This window comes from Balaenoptera borealis (genome assembly GCF_965194805.1).
Source record: "Balaenoptera borealis genome assembly, chromosome: 12".
In the NCBI taxonomy this organism is placed as follows: Eukaryota; Metazoa; Chordata; class Mammalia; order Artiodactyla; family Balaenopteridae; genus Balaenoptera; species Balaenoptera borealis.
The window spans coordinates 43,422,392-43,438,190 of NC_138869.1; the positions used below are offsets into that span (position 1 = coordinate 43,422,392).

The 15,799-nt window shown below is 40.8% G+C and overlaps 1 protein-coding gene across 1 annotated transcript in view; it reads right to left on the reverse strand.

Annotated features, from left to right (window-relative positions):
* ARIH2 (ariadne RBR E3 ubiquitin protein ligase 2) overlaps positions 1-14,925 on the reverse strand; it is a 49,711-nt gene extending 34,786 nt beyond the window's left edge. Inside the window, 3 exon segments of the mRNA XM_082344974.1 lie at positions 7,243-7,586; positions 9,281-9,344; positions 12,803-14,925. Of these exon segments, the coding sequence (XP_082201100.1) occupies positions 7,243-7,491 (249 nt within the window). The 5' untranslated portion in view covers positions 7,492-7,586; positions 9,281-9,344; positions 12,803-14,925.
* Positions 14,926-15,799: the final 874 nt, after the last annotated feature.

The following is a 15,799-nucleotide window of genomic DNA, read 5'->3' on the forward strand; positions in this document are numbered from 1 at the left end:
TCTCAAATCTTTCTTACAACTCTTCACTCTTTCGAGCAGAGAACTCTAATCCTTTAAATTTTTCCTAGAGCAGTAGGGGAGTGATATTGGAACAGAGCAAAAGTTAAAGTAAGGAGGTGCTTGGGAATTCCCTGGCAGTCCAGTCGTTAAGGCTCCGCACTTCCACTGCAGCGGGCACAGGTTCGATCCCTGGTTGGGGAACTAAGATTCCCACATGTCATGTGGCATGGGGGAAAAAATAAAAAAAGGTAAGGAGGTGCCTTAGTAACAAGGATTCCAAAATCAACTAAGCTAAGCACTTCATTAAGGAGTGCTGTCAATGCAGGCACAAGACCAACCGCTGCAGTTCAACAGAAATGTAGGAACAATAATGTTTTTCAGTTAAAAAAAAAAAAAAAGAAATGTAGGAACAAAACACAGGCTACATTCCCCTATAATCTTTTCCTAGTCCCAATTCAAAATTCAACTTGTGTTCTTTTTACTTTTCTTATCAGTAGGCCCCAGGAGAAGGACACTAGAGGCTTTGACGAAGGCAAAAGAGTCCAAGGTACATGATCCAACTACCACACGCACACTCAGAAGCAGAGGTCGGTAATATGTCACCCAGAACCTTCCACAATGTGGCTCCTACCCTATGACTTAAAATGCACAATCCTGAGAATGTTTTAAGGAACCACAGCAAACAAGTGAAAGCAATATTCTCCTTATTCAACTCTTGCCCTGCTTCTACCATGACCATGTTTGAACACTCATGTGCCAGGCACTTTATATGCATCATCTCACTTAATGCTGTGAAGAAGGTATTAATTGTCATTATTTTATAGATGAGAAAATTGAAGCTTAGAGATGTTGAGAAACTTGCCCATGGTCATGTTATATTAAATGGCAAAAAAGGAACTGGAACCTAGTTATCTGACCACTAGCCCAGGCTCAACAACACAAAGGCCACATCCATGAAAATACTCACAGCAATATAACCAGTCCCCACAACTGTAACACATAAGTACTCACCTAAATGCCCAATGGGGAAAGCTTGAGCAAATTATGGTTCAAGAACAAGATGGTATGTTATCCCTAAAATAACTAATGAGGATGAAGTATAAACAAGAGGAAATGTTTGAAATTTACATTAAAAAATAGAATATATAAATACATGTACATAATGATTAATAGAATGTACTGTTGCCCAGATCAAGGATTTTTGTCTATTTTGTTCACAGCTATTTTCCCAGTGCCTGGAACATAGTAGGTGCTCAATAAATATTGGTTGAATGAATGAATGAATTGCAGCACAGTAACATTATCTATGAATACGGACAAGACCTAAGGATAATAAGCAAGGAAGAAAACTTTTATTTTACGTTAATGGAATTATGAATGACATTCTTTTTTTTTAAATTTTTTTTTAATCAGTCATCAATTATGAATGATATTCTTCAACTGTAGTAACATCTCAACAATAAACATTTAAATATAAATAAGTTCAGGTTTAGGACAACTGTGGAATTAGAATCACCCCTTGATTATTTTGCCGAGAGACCAAGTGAGAGCAGGGCTGACTGTTCTCCATACAGACCTTTAATTAATCCCCCCATCTGCAGCACACTTATCTTTCCCAGTCTTTGTCAGTCAAATCAGAGCCCACAACCTCTTCAAAGACATGTTGGACAAACTGGCTCCCACGTGCAATGATGTCCCACATGCTCCCCCCACATGTTCTCTTTGTTCATCTGTGTTTATAACATATATATGCCTTTACTTTCATTTTCATGGTTATTTAAAAATGGAGGAGCGCCTCCATATTTACCTCATGCTCTTTAATAATCTCTCTCTTCCTGCCCTTACAAATGGTCTACACGGTTCCTAAGGTAGTGTGAAAGTACAAGAAAAGACCAGAATGAAAGCTGGCCTTGAATGTGATGAAGAGCTTCTTTTCTGGAAGGCAGTGAGCATGTTGTGTGTGATGCCAGGTACACAGTGAGGACACAAAGCCAATGATAACAATAACCTTTCTAAACTGGCAAGACAGGGACAACTCTAGCACTAGCTGTACTTAGGCAATTCTCAATGTCACTCTGGACATTTCTCATCTCCCTTTAAAAAATAAATTTATATACCAGTAAAACACAAATCAGACTTCCAGACTAAAGCATGGTGAAGTACGTCAACACACCCACTAACAACCAACTATTTGAAACACAGGAATTTAATCTAGATTCTGAGATACAGGCATGCAAAGAAACCTGACATCAGATCATAAAAATAGAAATCAGATGGCTGTTCAGCACACAAACATTCAGTGTTACTAGGCCCAGCTTAAAGATACTTTTCCATGAGTAGTAACAAGAAAACAACCATTACTTGGTTAATTAATGAATGTATAAATAAAAGTAAAATGTTCTTAAAATTCAGCTATACCAGAATACAAGAAAGTTGATTTAATAAATAAAGTTAGTCTTTTCCAGATATTATACAAAACCTTAGTGCCACTTGAGAGAAAGAATAAATATAAGGTATTTGTTCTTAAGAATATTAACTGCTTATGTTACAAATGACAATGCATAGAAACCAGGTTGTTTTGAACAAGGGACTACAAAGACTTCTGCATTTAAAGTCAGAAGTCCTGAAAACTCATGATTCATCCACGAAAGGGAAAAATGATCCACAGCAAAAGAACTTTGAGAGATTTTCCAGCCATATTTTGCTGAATAGCAAGCACTAGATCTTAAAACAAATTCAAGCAAGAGGGTGGCAGAATAGAGTGTTCTAGGGAACATTTTCCCAGCTCTACTACAGTTAATACAGCAATTCGTAAAGCAAGAACTGTAGTAAAAACACTCATTAATAACCAGTTTACTTCTCTAACCCTATTTGAGGAAAACCAGGCTTGAGAAAATGAGCAGCACAGTTCAGCACTGAAGTTTAAAAAATCAAATTCTTCCCTCCAACAGTAAAGACACCTTAGGCTGCATTCATGATCCTCTACATTTTATTCCTTTTTACCTATACATTTTAGTCTCCCACTCCAGCCCAGAAGGTAACTTCCCCATCCCCATGCTTAATCGACCTGTGGACTTCGGTTACTTGCACTGCTGTTGCACCCTATCTTGAAGTTTATCCTATCAACAGAAAGCTCAGATGGATCACAGTAGCTCCATGGACTAGATCTAGCCCAAAATGTACTATTTCTTCTCCTTTCTGAAGCATGGGCAGGGCTCTGAGCAGCAACACTCTGCCTCTCCCGCCCACAGCCCTGACATGCTGCTGAGAGAAAGAGCACACAACGTGGGAGACGCTTCCAGCCCATCACCAATGAAAGCCAGCCTGGGCTCTCTCTGGGGCTTAACCATGCCTAATCCCCTTCTTAGGCAGCCTGACAGCAAATGCCTCATGCAATTCAGGGAACAGTACCAACAGGATTCACTGAATGAAAAAATTATTCTAAGTTAACTATAGCACATTTTGCAATAAAAATGCCTGTTATTACTAGAAAAGGCCCCCCCTCATCTATAGCAGCAATAATAATCTTTGTGTAAGTTTCATATAAAAATACAGCATGTAGGGTTTCCCTGGTGGCACAGTGGTTAAGAAACCACCTGCCAATGCAGGGGATATGGGTTCGAGCCCTGGTCCAGGAAGATACCACATGCCGTGGAGCAACTAAGCCCATGCGCCACAACTACTGAGCCTGCGCTCTAGAGCCTGCGAGCCACAACTACTGAAGCCCACACACCTAGAGCACGTGCTCCGCAACAATAGAAGCCACCACAGTGAGAATCCCGCACACCACACCGAAGAGTAGCCCCCACTCGCCGCAACTAGAGAAAGCCTGTGCGCAGCAACGAAGACCCAACACAGCCAAAAATAAATAAAATTAAATTAAAAAAAATTTTTTTTAAAGAGGTAACTTTGTTTTCTTTAAAGACTGAAATATCACTAAAATATTTGAAATATTCGTCAGAGATTTTCCCTCTCTTACAACACAATCCACCTCACTTGGCAATCATTTCATCTTTCACGACTATTCCATTTGTATAGGATGATAGCTCATTCTCTAACAATGCTTCTGTTTTGCCATTATTTGAACATCAGCAGTCCCCCCCCCCACCACCCTATAACAGATAAGCATTTTCTCTGTTGTCTATCCTCAGCCCGGGATCTGATTTTCTGGGCACTTTCCTTTCTCAATTAATGATCTTACTCAAGGACTGGTCCCAGAATACATACAGGAAGACTCTCTGACACCAAGGGCCCTCACTAAACCAAAAGCCCAGTGTCCCAGGCAATTGGCAATTTTCTACTTAAGAGACTTCAAATCCCAAAAGGTAACAGAAGGCTTAATTTTGTTAGGCTACGGCTCACCCATAGGCAACTGCCAGAACACAACAAAATGAGTAACACAGATCAGTGGAAAATTGATGCCACTCCTCAAACTTAGCTTTTGTTCATGGACAGCTGCTCATAAGGCTCTAATTTTAAACTACGTACATATCACATTTCCTACTAGCTGAATAACACCTAAATCATATGAAAGAATTAAATATCTCAATAAGTCACAGAGTTGTGCAAACAGCACCATGACCAATGAGGGAAATCAGTACTGACCTGGGTGATGACTACTGAGCTCCATTCTCAGAGACACATGCAACAGGGGAGTGAGAGTAGCCAAAGCACCTGTGAACACCATTCTGTAAACTTAGCACTTAAATTATTTCCTCCTGTCTCAAAAAACTTTTAAATACAAAAATAAAACCAATGCTAGTTTTTAGCCAGCCTGAGAGAGGAAGATTGTGATTCCTTCTCCCTTACTCTTAACCAAGCTACTTCTGCCTGTCGTCTTTGGTCAAATTCCTGAACCACTTAAAACACCACTGAGCCCCTTTATGTGCAGCCAAGCCACCAAATGAGCCAGGACCTTTGCTGCCCAGCCCCAGAAAGGAAATGGTGTTAACATGCTCCTCAGTGAGGGAGGGAAAAGAAATCCATCTTCTACTTCTACCATCATCTAAAATTTCATGGATTATTTTCCTCTTTGTTTCATTTTCTCTCTAACCCTTTCCTGGGGTTTCAACTTTCTTCCATCTCTCTTTGTTCCTTCATCTCTGTTCCAAGTTCTTTTTGTTCTACTCTTCATGATCTTGAAGGACAGAATAATGCCCTTTTACGACAGTAGAGAATGTACAGCAGGGACTAGGGAATCTAGCTCAGACCAGTAACATCAGCTACATCATCAAAAGTTGACAAAATCCACAAGTATCTCAAAATTATTCAATACCTATTATGGATGAAACACTGTGATAGGGATGATGGGAGAGATAAGGTAAAATGTAGTTTCTGCCCTCCAGGAAGTAACAATCTAGTTGGAGAGAACATGCAAAAACACGTGAAAAGGTAAAACAACATGAAGCAGTCAGAAGACTGCACTATACGATGTAATAAACATGGGCTGTAACATTTGGACACTGGGACCAAAAGAGACAACCACTGTGTTCTAGAGGGTCTTGAGGAGGCTCACTCAGGGAAATCACAAGGTAGACTCTGAAGGAGCCCTGAGGGTACTAAAAGGTGAGGAGATGAAGGGAAGGCTTTCCAGGGGGCCGACAATATGACAGCCTAATAAAAAGGAAGGACGTAAAATGGTAAATTTTATGGATTTTACTACAAAAAAAAAAAAAAAAAAAAGAGGAAAGGGCCTGTGCCCCTCAGCTGTGCCCCGCTCTAGCAGGTCAGGAAGTCAGCACAAGGGGCTGGACAAACTGAGAATTCCTACGCACACATGGGAACATCCTGATGAACTTAGTCAATTGATACCGTCCAGAACCACACACCTGACAATTTTTTTTGTAATTTTAAATACCAAGACTATGTATAATATGGTTAAAGTAAAAGAAACTAGTTGACCAGATAGGGAGAGGTGTGAATAACGAGGAAGGAAAAGATCTGATGCCTCTCTTCTACCAGGGAAATGCCCTCGGAAAGCAGAGGTCCCAGCAGCTTTGTTATCGTTATGGTAGAGAAATCCCAAACCCAGAGGTTCCAATGGGTCTCCATTCTTCAGAGTTTTCTGCTGAGCACAAGAGAGGAAATGTGCACACTTCTAGGAGTGAGTCACACAAAAAGCTTTAGCTTTCAGCTTCCAGCTAGTTGCTAGTAAAGCCCTGAGTGTCCAAATCCAACGTATTAGTTAGCCTTTGCCGATCACCTGGAAAAAAAAATTGCCTGAACTAGTAGATAAAGCAACTTTTATAGTAATGACCCATGGCACACCTTAGTTATTTCCATTTAAATACCAACATGAAAATTATTCGGTTGAAATCATTCCAATGTGCTCTTGATCTTCAATTTTAGCAAACAACAAAATCCATGTAACAGTTCCTGAAAGGAAGGTCAGGGAAAACAGTAAAGTAGGAGAAATTTCCCCATTTTCACATAATGGCCAATGTTAGAGGAGAAAGAAACATGCTGGGAAATTGTCTAAATGACTATAATAATATTCACGTTCACAGTACATGGTGTTCTATGTGTCTATGCTATGTACTAGTGTAATATTACATAGTACAAAAGGTACATAGTGAGGACAGTAACTGGCCTGAGGGGCAAAATATACATAAATAGTTTAAGTGTTAAAAATAAGGTGCTTGCTAGAATAACCAATTTTGTTAATTACTTAAAATTTCAATTTAACACCCCCCAAAATCAATGAAATACAAGCTATGAGAACTTGCTTTATTCTTAGTTATTGCTAAAATCTCTTTGAACATCAGACATTAGTCATCAGTATATGAAACAAATGAGCTCATCAGCCCAGAAGCACTGATTATTCACAGCAAACCAGGAGATCTAGGTACCTCTCTTAAGACATTTATCAGTCACCCACACATTGTTGTGTTGAAGATGGTGATTCTGATGCTTATCCTATCTTACCTCATAAAGTTTCATAAGACTTTCTGAAACAAGTGTTAATCTATGCAGTTCTGCTTTCTGTGTACTTCTGGTCTATTTTTCCTGAATTCACCCCACCCTTCCTTTCTAATTCCTAGTAGACTGGGAAGCTGAGGACCTTAGATATGCACATATTAGCAAACAAAGTAAATGCATCAAATGTGTCCGGATGATGCAACATACACTTATATTTGGTTTCAAGCTACAGGCCATTCGATCAGTCTGGAGGAGATGTTAGCAACAGCTCCTATTTAGATTTAATTGCAGGAATTACACTTGGGAATTGACAACACTGCTCACCTTTAAGACAGAGGCTAAGCTGGTCATATGCTCATTGAGGGCACCCTCGGACTCCTTGTAGGTCAAGCAGGTGAATTGGTACTCCTCAGGATCAAAGGCATCGGCCCCCTGCTGCTCCACATCGCTTGCTACGCCTACGTAATAGTCCTCTATGTCCCCAGGGTCCTCGTCCTCTTCCTCTTCCTCACAATTTGGGTCATAGTCCTCTTCATTGCTGTCAGACCCCTGGCTATTCATGTCCACAGACATCTTAACATCCAGACGAGTTGTAGATCAGGAAAGCAGTTTTTTTCCCCTCCCCACAAACTTTACCACTTTCTCAGATGCATTAGTGTTTTTGTCTTCTAAGGGAAGAAAAGAAAAAAATAAGTGTTACTTACTTTCAATATGAGAAGTTGTAACAAAACCCATTCAAGAGTCAAAATGGCATAGCCCTGGTCCTACCTCCACTATGGCCTATTCCAACTCTCCCCTCATACAAGAAACATCACCATCATCTCTATGCTCAGGCCTTTCAAAGGGAAACCCTTTCCTGGAGGGGCAGAAGCAGTTAACAATGGTAACTTCACATGAAGGGTCTGGCATGAAAGAGTAAGGCTATCTGCTCTATGTCACGGAGTTAAATTCCCATAGATTTGTCCTTCCTGCCAGGGTCCTTAAGAGAGAAGCACATTCCCACAGCTGGCTGCCCATAGAAGAAGCATCCTAAAGGCTAAACAACCAAAGTTTAAAATCTCTTAGCTAATCATGCTCCACTGAGTGGTGACACAGACAGTACATAAATAGGGACACAGTTCCTTCCCACTATAATATCTAGGGAAAGAATACCATTGTTTTACAGACATCACTCTCAGATAAATGGAAAAAAAGGTGCATAGTAAAGAAAAAATAAAAACCACATAGCTCTTCAACATCCTCCTCTAGTCTGCAAAGTTAACTGATTTTTCCATTTTAAAGGGTTCTACTAATCCTTTAAAAGAGGTACTTAAAAGGCAAAGAAACTGATCCAATAGTGAAGGAAAACTATAGATATTCTGCCTTAGCAGGATCAAGGCTAGAATCTACTTAGGGTAAAGAAACAAGAGATCAAATGTAACCAGCTACTGAAAAATCCTCACAGATCAAAATGTTACTCAATTACATATAAATGAAAAGAGAATACTAGTTGAGAAAGCAAAACAGTCACAGTCTTAACTTCTTCTCAGAGAGGGCTTTGGCAAATACCCATTAACTTCTCTGCACAAGAACTATTTCAAGTGATCATTTCCAAGGAACAGTATCAAATAGTGATTTAAATCTAAAACTAATAGGACCTTAAAATGCAAGAGCATTTGGATTGAATAGTACATAAATAATTTACATAACCCAATCTGGATTAAATACTAAAGTAAATTTAAAACCTATTTGAAGTAGATAATCTCTCCAAAAAAAAAAAAATTAAAACAAAGATTAAAAATCAATGTGTGTGGGGGTTTCCCTGGTGGCGCAGTGGTTAAGAATCCGCCTGCCAATGCAGGAGACACGGGTTCGATCCCTGGTCTGGGAAGATCCCACATGCCACGGAGCAACTAAGCCCGTGTGCCACAACTAGTGAAGCCAGCGAGCCACAACTACTGAAGCCAGCGAGCCACAACTACTGAAGCCCGCGCCTAGAGCCCGTGCTCTGCAACAAGAGAAGCCACCGCAATGAGAAGCCCACGCGCAGCAACAAAGACCCAATGCAGCCAAAAATAAAATCAATAAATAAATTTTTAAAAAAAATCAATGTGTGCTGAATATGTAACCAGTCTAAGGGATTATACAGCCACATTATAATGATATCATAAAAATATCAGTGACTCTACCTCTGATATGTTACCTATAAATGCTCAAATTAAAAAAAAAGGTCACATTAATGAGAGGGCAGTAATGTAATACTTGCAGTTTGACTTTTAACAAATTGTTTTGTATGCTAGAACCACCTCATCACAACTGAACTTAACTATGGTATTTTTCCTTTAGGAGAAAAAAATTAATCTTTAGATTAAATTAAAAATACCTGTAATTCTTGAAGATCTTTCAGGAAGATGTCACCCAAATAGTCTATATCATATAATTTCCATCTAAAATGAAAAGAGATAGTTCTATTTATATATTTTAAAATTGGTACCCTGAGTTTGCAAATTTATTTTTTAAAAAGTAAAGACATTTAAAAGGACAAGCAGCAAGGGACCAGAAAATTATTTTCTTATTTTAAGTCCCATAGAAATCTATATGTCATAATTACATACTGACAAGAGTTACATGGCCTTCTAAAAAAAGAAAGTATTGAAAGTAAACAGCAGGACTTCCCTGGTGGCACAGTGGTTAAGAATCCACCTGCCAATGCAGGGGACACGGATTCAATCCCTGGTCCAGGAAGATCCCACACGCCACAGAGCAACTAAGCACGAGCGCCATAGCCTGCACCCTAGAGCCCACATGCCACAGTTACTGAGCCCATGTGCCACAACTACTGAGGCCCGCGTGCCTAGAGCCCGTGCTCTGCAACAGGAGAAGCCACTGCAATGAGAAGCCCGTGCACCGCAACGAAGAGTGGCCCCTGCTCACCGCAACTAGAGAAAAGCCTGAGCGCAGCAATGAAGACCCAACACAGCCATAAATAAATAAATAAGTAAGTAAAAAAATAAATAAATAAATAAATAGACTTAAATAAATAAACAGCTAACAATAATTTAACCTGGGGTACTGGTGAGAAAAATGGATACCCAGTTCTCTCCCTCAGTTTGAAAGCCCACCACACCTCACTTTTTTTTTAATTTTTATTGGAGTACAGTTGATTTACAATGTTGGGCAACACCTCACTCTTATTGTTAAGATTTCCTAAATTAACTACCACAATTTCAATCTTAAATGTTACACAGAGGTTGACAAAGCAAATCATAACTGACTTAAACTGGACTTTTGCCATGAAGTCATCTCCACTAACACTTATAGAATACTGCCAATATTTCAGATCTCACTTTATTCATGAAAAAAATATTTTCAAATAAAAAAGTCCCCAAAAGAAAAGAAAACAAAAAACAAAACAAAAAAAAAGAGAGAGAGAGAAAACAGAGGGAATTCCCTGGCGGTCCAGTGGTTTGGGCTCAAAAAGCAAAAAACAATGTCTCCAGTAGAATGCCCACTAGGCAATATTAACACCCATTTCCCACCTCTCTTCTGACATGCTCAAGGGCTACCTGACTTTCTCAGAACTACAGATCCCACTATCTAAGACTAAATAAGTACTATTTGCTTACTTAATTAGAAATTTTATGTCCATTTCTTTATCCTTTTGAATTTCTTGGAAAACCAGAGCTTATAACTTTCAAAGAAATACTTCAAACACAAACAGGCAAATTTAAACTAAATGAAAATCAAAGTCCGAACAATGATTGTGGAAGATAATTTCCAAAATAGAAGACAAATAATTGATTTTTTTATTCTTTTTCTTTTATCTGCGTTTTTATGTATGATACTGCTTATTAGGCAAATTTGCATAAAGAGCATTATAAATATTGCTCCCATCTACAAAATACCACTACCAATAATAGCTTTCATTTAATGAGAGCCAATTTCAGGTCAGACTCATTCTCATTAAATGTTTATAAACCCTACAAAGTGGCTATCATCCCCTTCTTACAAATGAGGAAACTAGAGTTCAAAAAGATTAAGCAACTTGCCCAGGACCACACTGCTGCCAACCAGTAGAGTCCAGCATAATACTTTCACCAGATCCAGGGCCTATGAGGACTCATAATGCCCCATCACCCTCCCAGAGAGCCTCATACTATCCACAAAGCTACCTCCAGAATCACAACAAAAAAAGCACCGTTTTCACTTTCTCTGGATTTTTCTCCAGGATTTGGGCTTACAGGTTGCCCATAGCCTTCTCACCAACTAAATATTCAAGAAACAGAGGAAAATTTCAAGCTGCCTTCCAAAAAAGAGAATGTCATTTCATGCTTACTGGGTGTTCTAGGTCCAAATTTAAATAAAACCTTAGTTTTTAATCTTTTCCAAGTTAAATATCCATACTCTATTTGAAAGAATGCTGACATTGCTTAAAGGGGCCAGTATGTTATTACTTTATTAACAGAACTGATGATAACGCTCTGATTTCCTTTGGATATTAAATATTATCCTTACATCCCAAACAGAAAAGGAGTAACAGAAATTACTCCTCCCCCTTCCCCCAGTCAAAGTCACGTGTTCAGAAGACCTGCCGCCCACCCTGGGCTAAAGAATTCAAACGGAAGACTTCTCAGTTTAAAGATGACAAGAACAAAACACGGACTTTTTGGTGGGTCTGACAACGTTTACTCCAGACGTAATATTTAGCACTGTAGGGTCATTTACTAAGTCTACAAATCCGAAGAAAATTACTTGATACAAAAATATGAACCCTGTCTAATACGGTAGCCACTAACCACATGTGATTATTTAAATTTAACTTAACTTAAAAATTAAGTAGGGACTTGCCTGGTGGCACAGTGGTTAAGAATCTGCTTGCCAATGCACGGGACACAGGTTCGAGCCCTGGTCCGGGAAGATCCCACATGCCGCGGAGCAACTAAGCCCGGGCGCCACAACTACTGAGCCTGAGCTCTAGAGCCCGCGAGCCACAACTACTAAAGCCCGCGCGCCTAGAGCCTGTCCTCCGCGACAAGAGAAGCCACTGCAACGAGAAGCCCGCACACCGCAACGAAGAGGAACCCCAGCTCGCCACAACTAGAGAAAGCCTGCGCGCAGCAACGAAGACCCAATGCAGCCAAAAATAAATAAATAAATAAATTTAGATTTAAAAAAAAAAAAATTAAGTAAAATTTAACATTTGCTTTTTCAGTTGCACGAGCCATAAGTCAAATGCTCAATGGCCACATGTGGATAGTGGTTACCCTACTTAAACAGCAAAGATACAGAAGATGACCATTGTGGCAGAAAGTTCTATAGGACAGGGTAACAATCAGTACTGAGGTGAAGTCATCCCAGAACACGGTCGCCTCTGCCGCCGCTAGCATAGCAGCGTCGGGCGAGGTCGACGCAGCTCCTGGGCCGCCTGTCCCGTCCGAGGCGCCGGGATATCCGCGAGGACACGGAGCCCACGCGCTGCGGGACCCTTCACCAACGGGCGTTAACTAACCGCGCGGGCTGCATTGCTAGAGCTCCCAACGATGACTCGAGAGGGGAGCCCCGCAGGCAGCGCGTCTGCCGGCGCGCCCGGCGGGGAGGGCCCAGATGCGCCGGCGCCAGTCGGTCAGAGGCGCTGGCCTCCGACCTCACTGCGAGCTGAGCAGGCGGCGGGAGGAGGAATAACAGAGAGACGCCAGGCGCCAGTTCGCCCTGGCCTCAGCCTTCAGCCGCCCCTCGGCGGGTGGCGGAGTGCGCTGAAACAGTGGAAGAGCTGCCAAGGGCGCCGGGACCTCGCGGGCAGCGACGAAGGCGGAGCCCCAGCCGGGCTAGGGAGGCGCGCGGAGAGCCCACCCCCTCCCCCGGCCCGCCGGGGTAAACAAGGCCTAGACTCGCACCGCGCACTTACCGGGAGCCGTGGCCCCGCGGCCGCCGAGCCCGGGCGGGCCAGACCGTGTCGGGCCGGGCCAGAAGAACCGGGTCCAGGCGCGGCGGCGGCGGAGGCGGCGGGCCAACGCCGGTCAAGACCCGCACTGCTTCCTCCGGCGAAGCCGTCTCAGCAGCTCCGGAAGTGCTCAGAGCAGTTCCGTCACTTCCGGCCCGGGGTCGACCCGCGGTCGCCGGGGTCGCGGCAGGCGCTGGGCAGTAACGCCTCTCTGCGGACACTTCACTACAGCCCAGCGCTGCGACCCAGAGTGGGCCGAGAGCACAGCCGGTGCCGACGGCTGCGAGAGGCAGCAGAGGAGAGGATTCGGCTTATTGGAAAGTGGTCACGGCATCTCTTCCGGCTTTTGCCTACCAGCGCCTCCCGCCGGGATACTTTAAACCAGGGTTTTTCTGTCGGACTCCTCACTTCTCTGTTTGTAATCGGTGTCCGGCACCGAAAAGACATCCAGACGTTCGTGGAGTGGATAAAGGCCTGTTGTTTCCCGGCCGCTATCTAGTCGAAGGAGAGCTGGGTCTTCGGGTCAGCGCGCAGGGCCGGGAATTTCTGCGTACGTTCTGAGGCCGTCGCCTGGTGGCCGCCGATTCACAGGACCACGCCAGGCTTCCGCTTCCCTCTCCGCGGCCTAGTTCGCTGCCTAATTCTTTGCCTTCCCATTCATCCAAGATTGACTCTTAACTGCCTTGTTGCACAGTTTCTTCAAACAGTATAGGAAGTGCCATTATGACTTTAAGTACCTTCTAGGGCTTTTGTCAAGTATTGTGGATAGATAGAGCCGTGAAGCCCCACTCAAGTTGCTGCTGCACAACGTGGAAACGCCTGTGTGAAGCCAGTGATGTTAGGAAGCCTCCTCGCTGTGCAAGTCCGTAGATAACCCAAACCATTTCCACCCATACATGAGTCGTGTATACACTGATATTCAAGATATTCAAGATATCGTTGTGTAATGGGCTCTCTTATTTTTAGTTCTTGCTTCTTGCATGTATTCGTGTATTTCTTATACATGATTTTCAGCTTCCTGTTTAATTCAGAGCCTGTACCCAAGTCAGGTGCATTCAAATACTAGAAAGCCCCACATTAATTTGGAGTGAAAATTAATAGTAATGAGTAACATATTGTAGGGTTGTGAGTTTTATGCATTAACAATGTAAAAGTCTATCTATAATCCAGTGTACTTATTTGTTATAACAAAACATATAATCCCTTTACATCATGACACTAGCTAAGGACCCAAAATATATTTTCTGCTAATGAAATCTCTTTAATTAGAAGCCTTCACTTTGGGTCACTGGTAATAAATCCTCTCCAGTGAATAAAAGGGAACAATCAGTTTTTCTGTATAATTATTGCATTTGCAAAATAGAGAATGAGGTCATTCACATATCAAGTACACAGGTGTATGTACAATATATTGGAATCCAATGTACAATCCTTACTTGTTCTCCTGTCTTGCCCCTCTTAAAGCTGAGTTTCTTAAGGGCACAGATCCAACCTTGTTTTCAATATTACTCTATTAAATAGCCGCTTATTGGGCTGATGCTAATACCATTATTTTTAACTAGTGACAATTTCTCCCCAGGAAATAAAGATTTAAAAATTAGGCCAAAACATTTAAAGATACAGACAAAATTATGTGCACATATATGTGCTTTAGAATGGTGATCCCATAGGAAAAAGTTTGCAGCATCCCATGTGTCCAAAAGTAAAGGTTTGTTAAATTATGGTAAAATATACAATAAAGAAAACCATTAACAATTAGGCTGTACTGAGGCATCTATTAACAAGGAAAGGTATCTGTGATATGAATAGGATATGAAATAATGTGTGTAGTATTCTGTTTTCAAAATAAATTTGCACGTAAGATATATAAATATAAAATGTAATGTCTCTCTTGGTTTCTGTGGCACAGGAATCTGGACAGGCTACAGTAGGAATGATTTGTTTTAGCCCCTTGATGTCTGGGGCCTCAGCTAGAAGACTAAAATTTCTTAGCCAATATCATACAATTTTTCTTTTGAATAAACCTTAGATTCAGAATGATGTGTTTTCACTTTTGAAAATTCACTGGAGAGCATTGAATTTCTAAGAATAACTTAAGGGTAGTACTGATATCCTCAATATTGAGTCTTGGAATCCAAGGAATATAGTATTTCTTTACAGTTATTTTGTTTTTCTTTTATGTATTTGAATTGTTATAGTTTTAGTCACATGGATCTTTGGTTTAGTCTTGCATACATTGTGGGTTTTGCTATTATTCTGAACAGGATTCTTTCTTCATGTTTTCTAATTGGTTATTGTTAAAGTATCAAAACGTTATTGCTTTCCAACATTGTTCTTGTGTCTGTCTCCTTACTTAGCTTGCTTATTAGTTTTAGTGGATTTTCAACTGATTCTCTTCAATTTTCAAAGTGAGCATTTGGATCATTTGAAAATAGTGATATTTTGGACTATTAATTTTTAATTTTTTAATTTATTTTCTTCCTTTTCTTTTCTCCCTCTTTTTCCACCTCCCTCTTTTCTCCTTTCTTTCTTCCTTGCTTTCCTACTTTCTTCCCTCCCTCCCTTCCTATTGGTATTTTTGCATTAGCTACCATGTCCAGTAAAACGTTAAGCAGTAATCATGATTAAAAAACATCTTTACCTTTGTTCCTGTCATTAATAGGAAAGTTTCTAATATTTCACCATTAAATAATTTTGCTAAGAAAAATATGGTAGTTACTAGTTTGCTTTAAAAAAAAATGTAGTTACTTTTTGTCTATTACAAGGGTGTTTACTTCAAATCTTTTTTTTTTTTTTTTAGGTGAAGGAAAACGAAGAGAATTTACTGCCTTTAAAATAAATGCTAATTTTTTTTTCAAGTAAAAGGAAAATGATAACAGAGTGAAATCTGGAACTTTACAAATTAAGGAAGAGAAATTGGAATGATAAATATCTGCGTTAGTTTCCTAGGATGGCCATAAC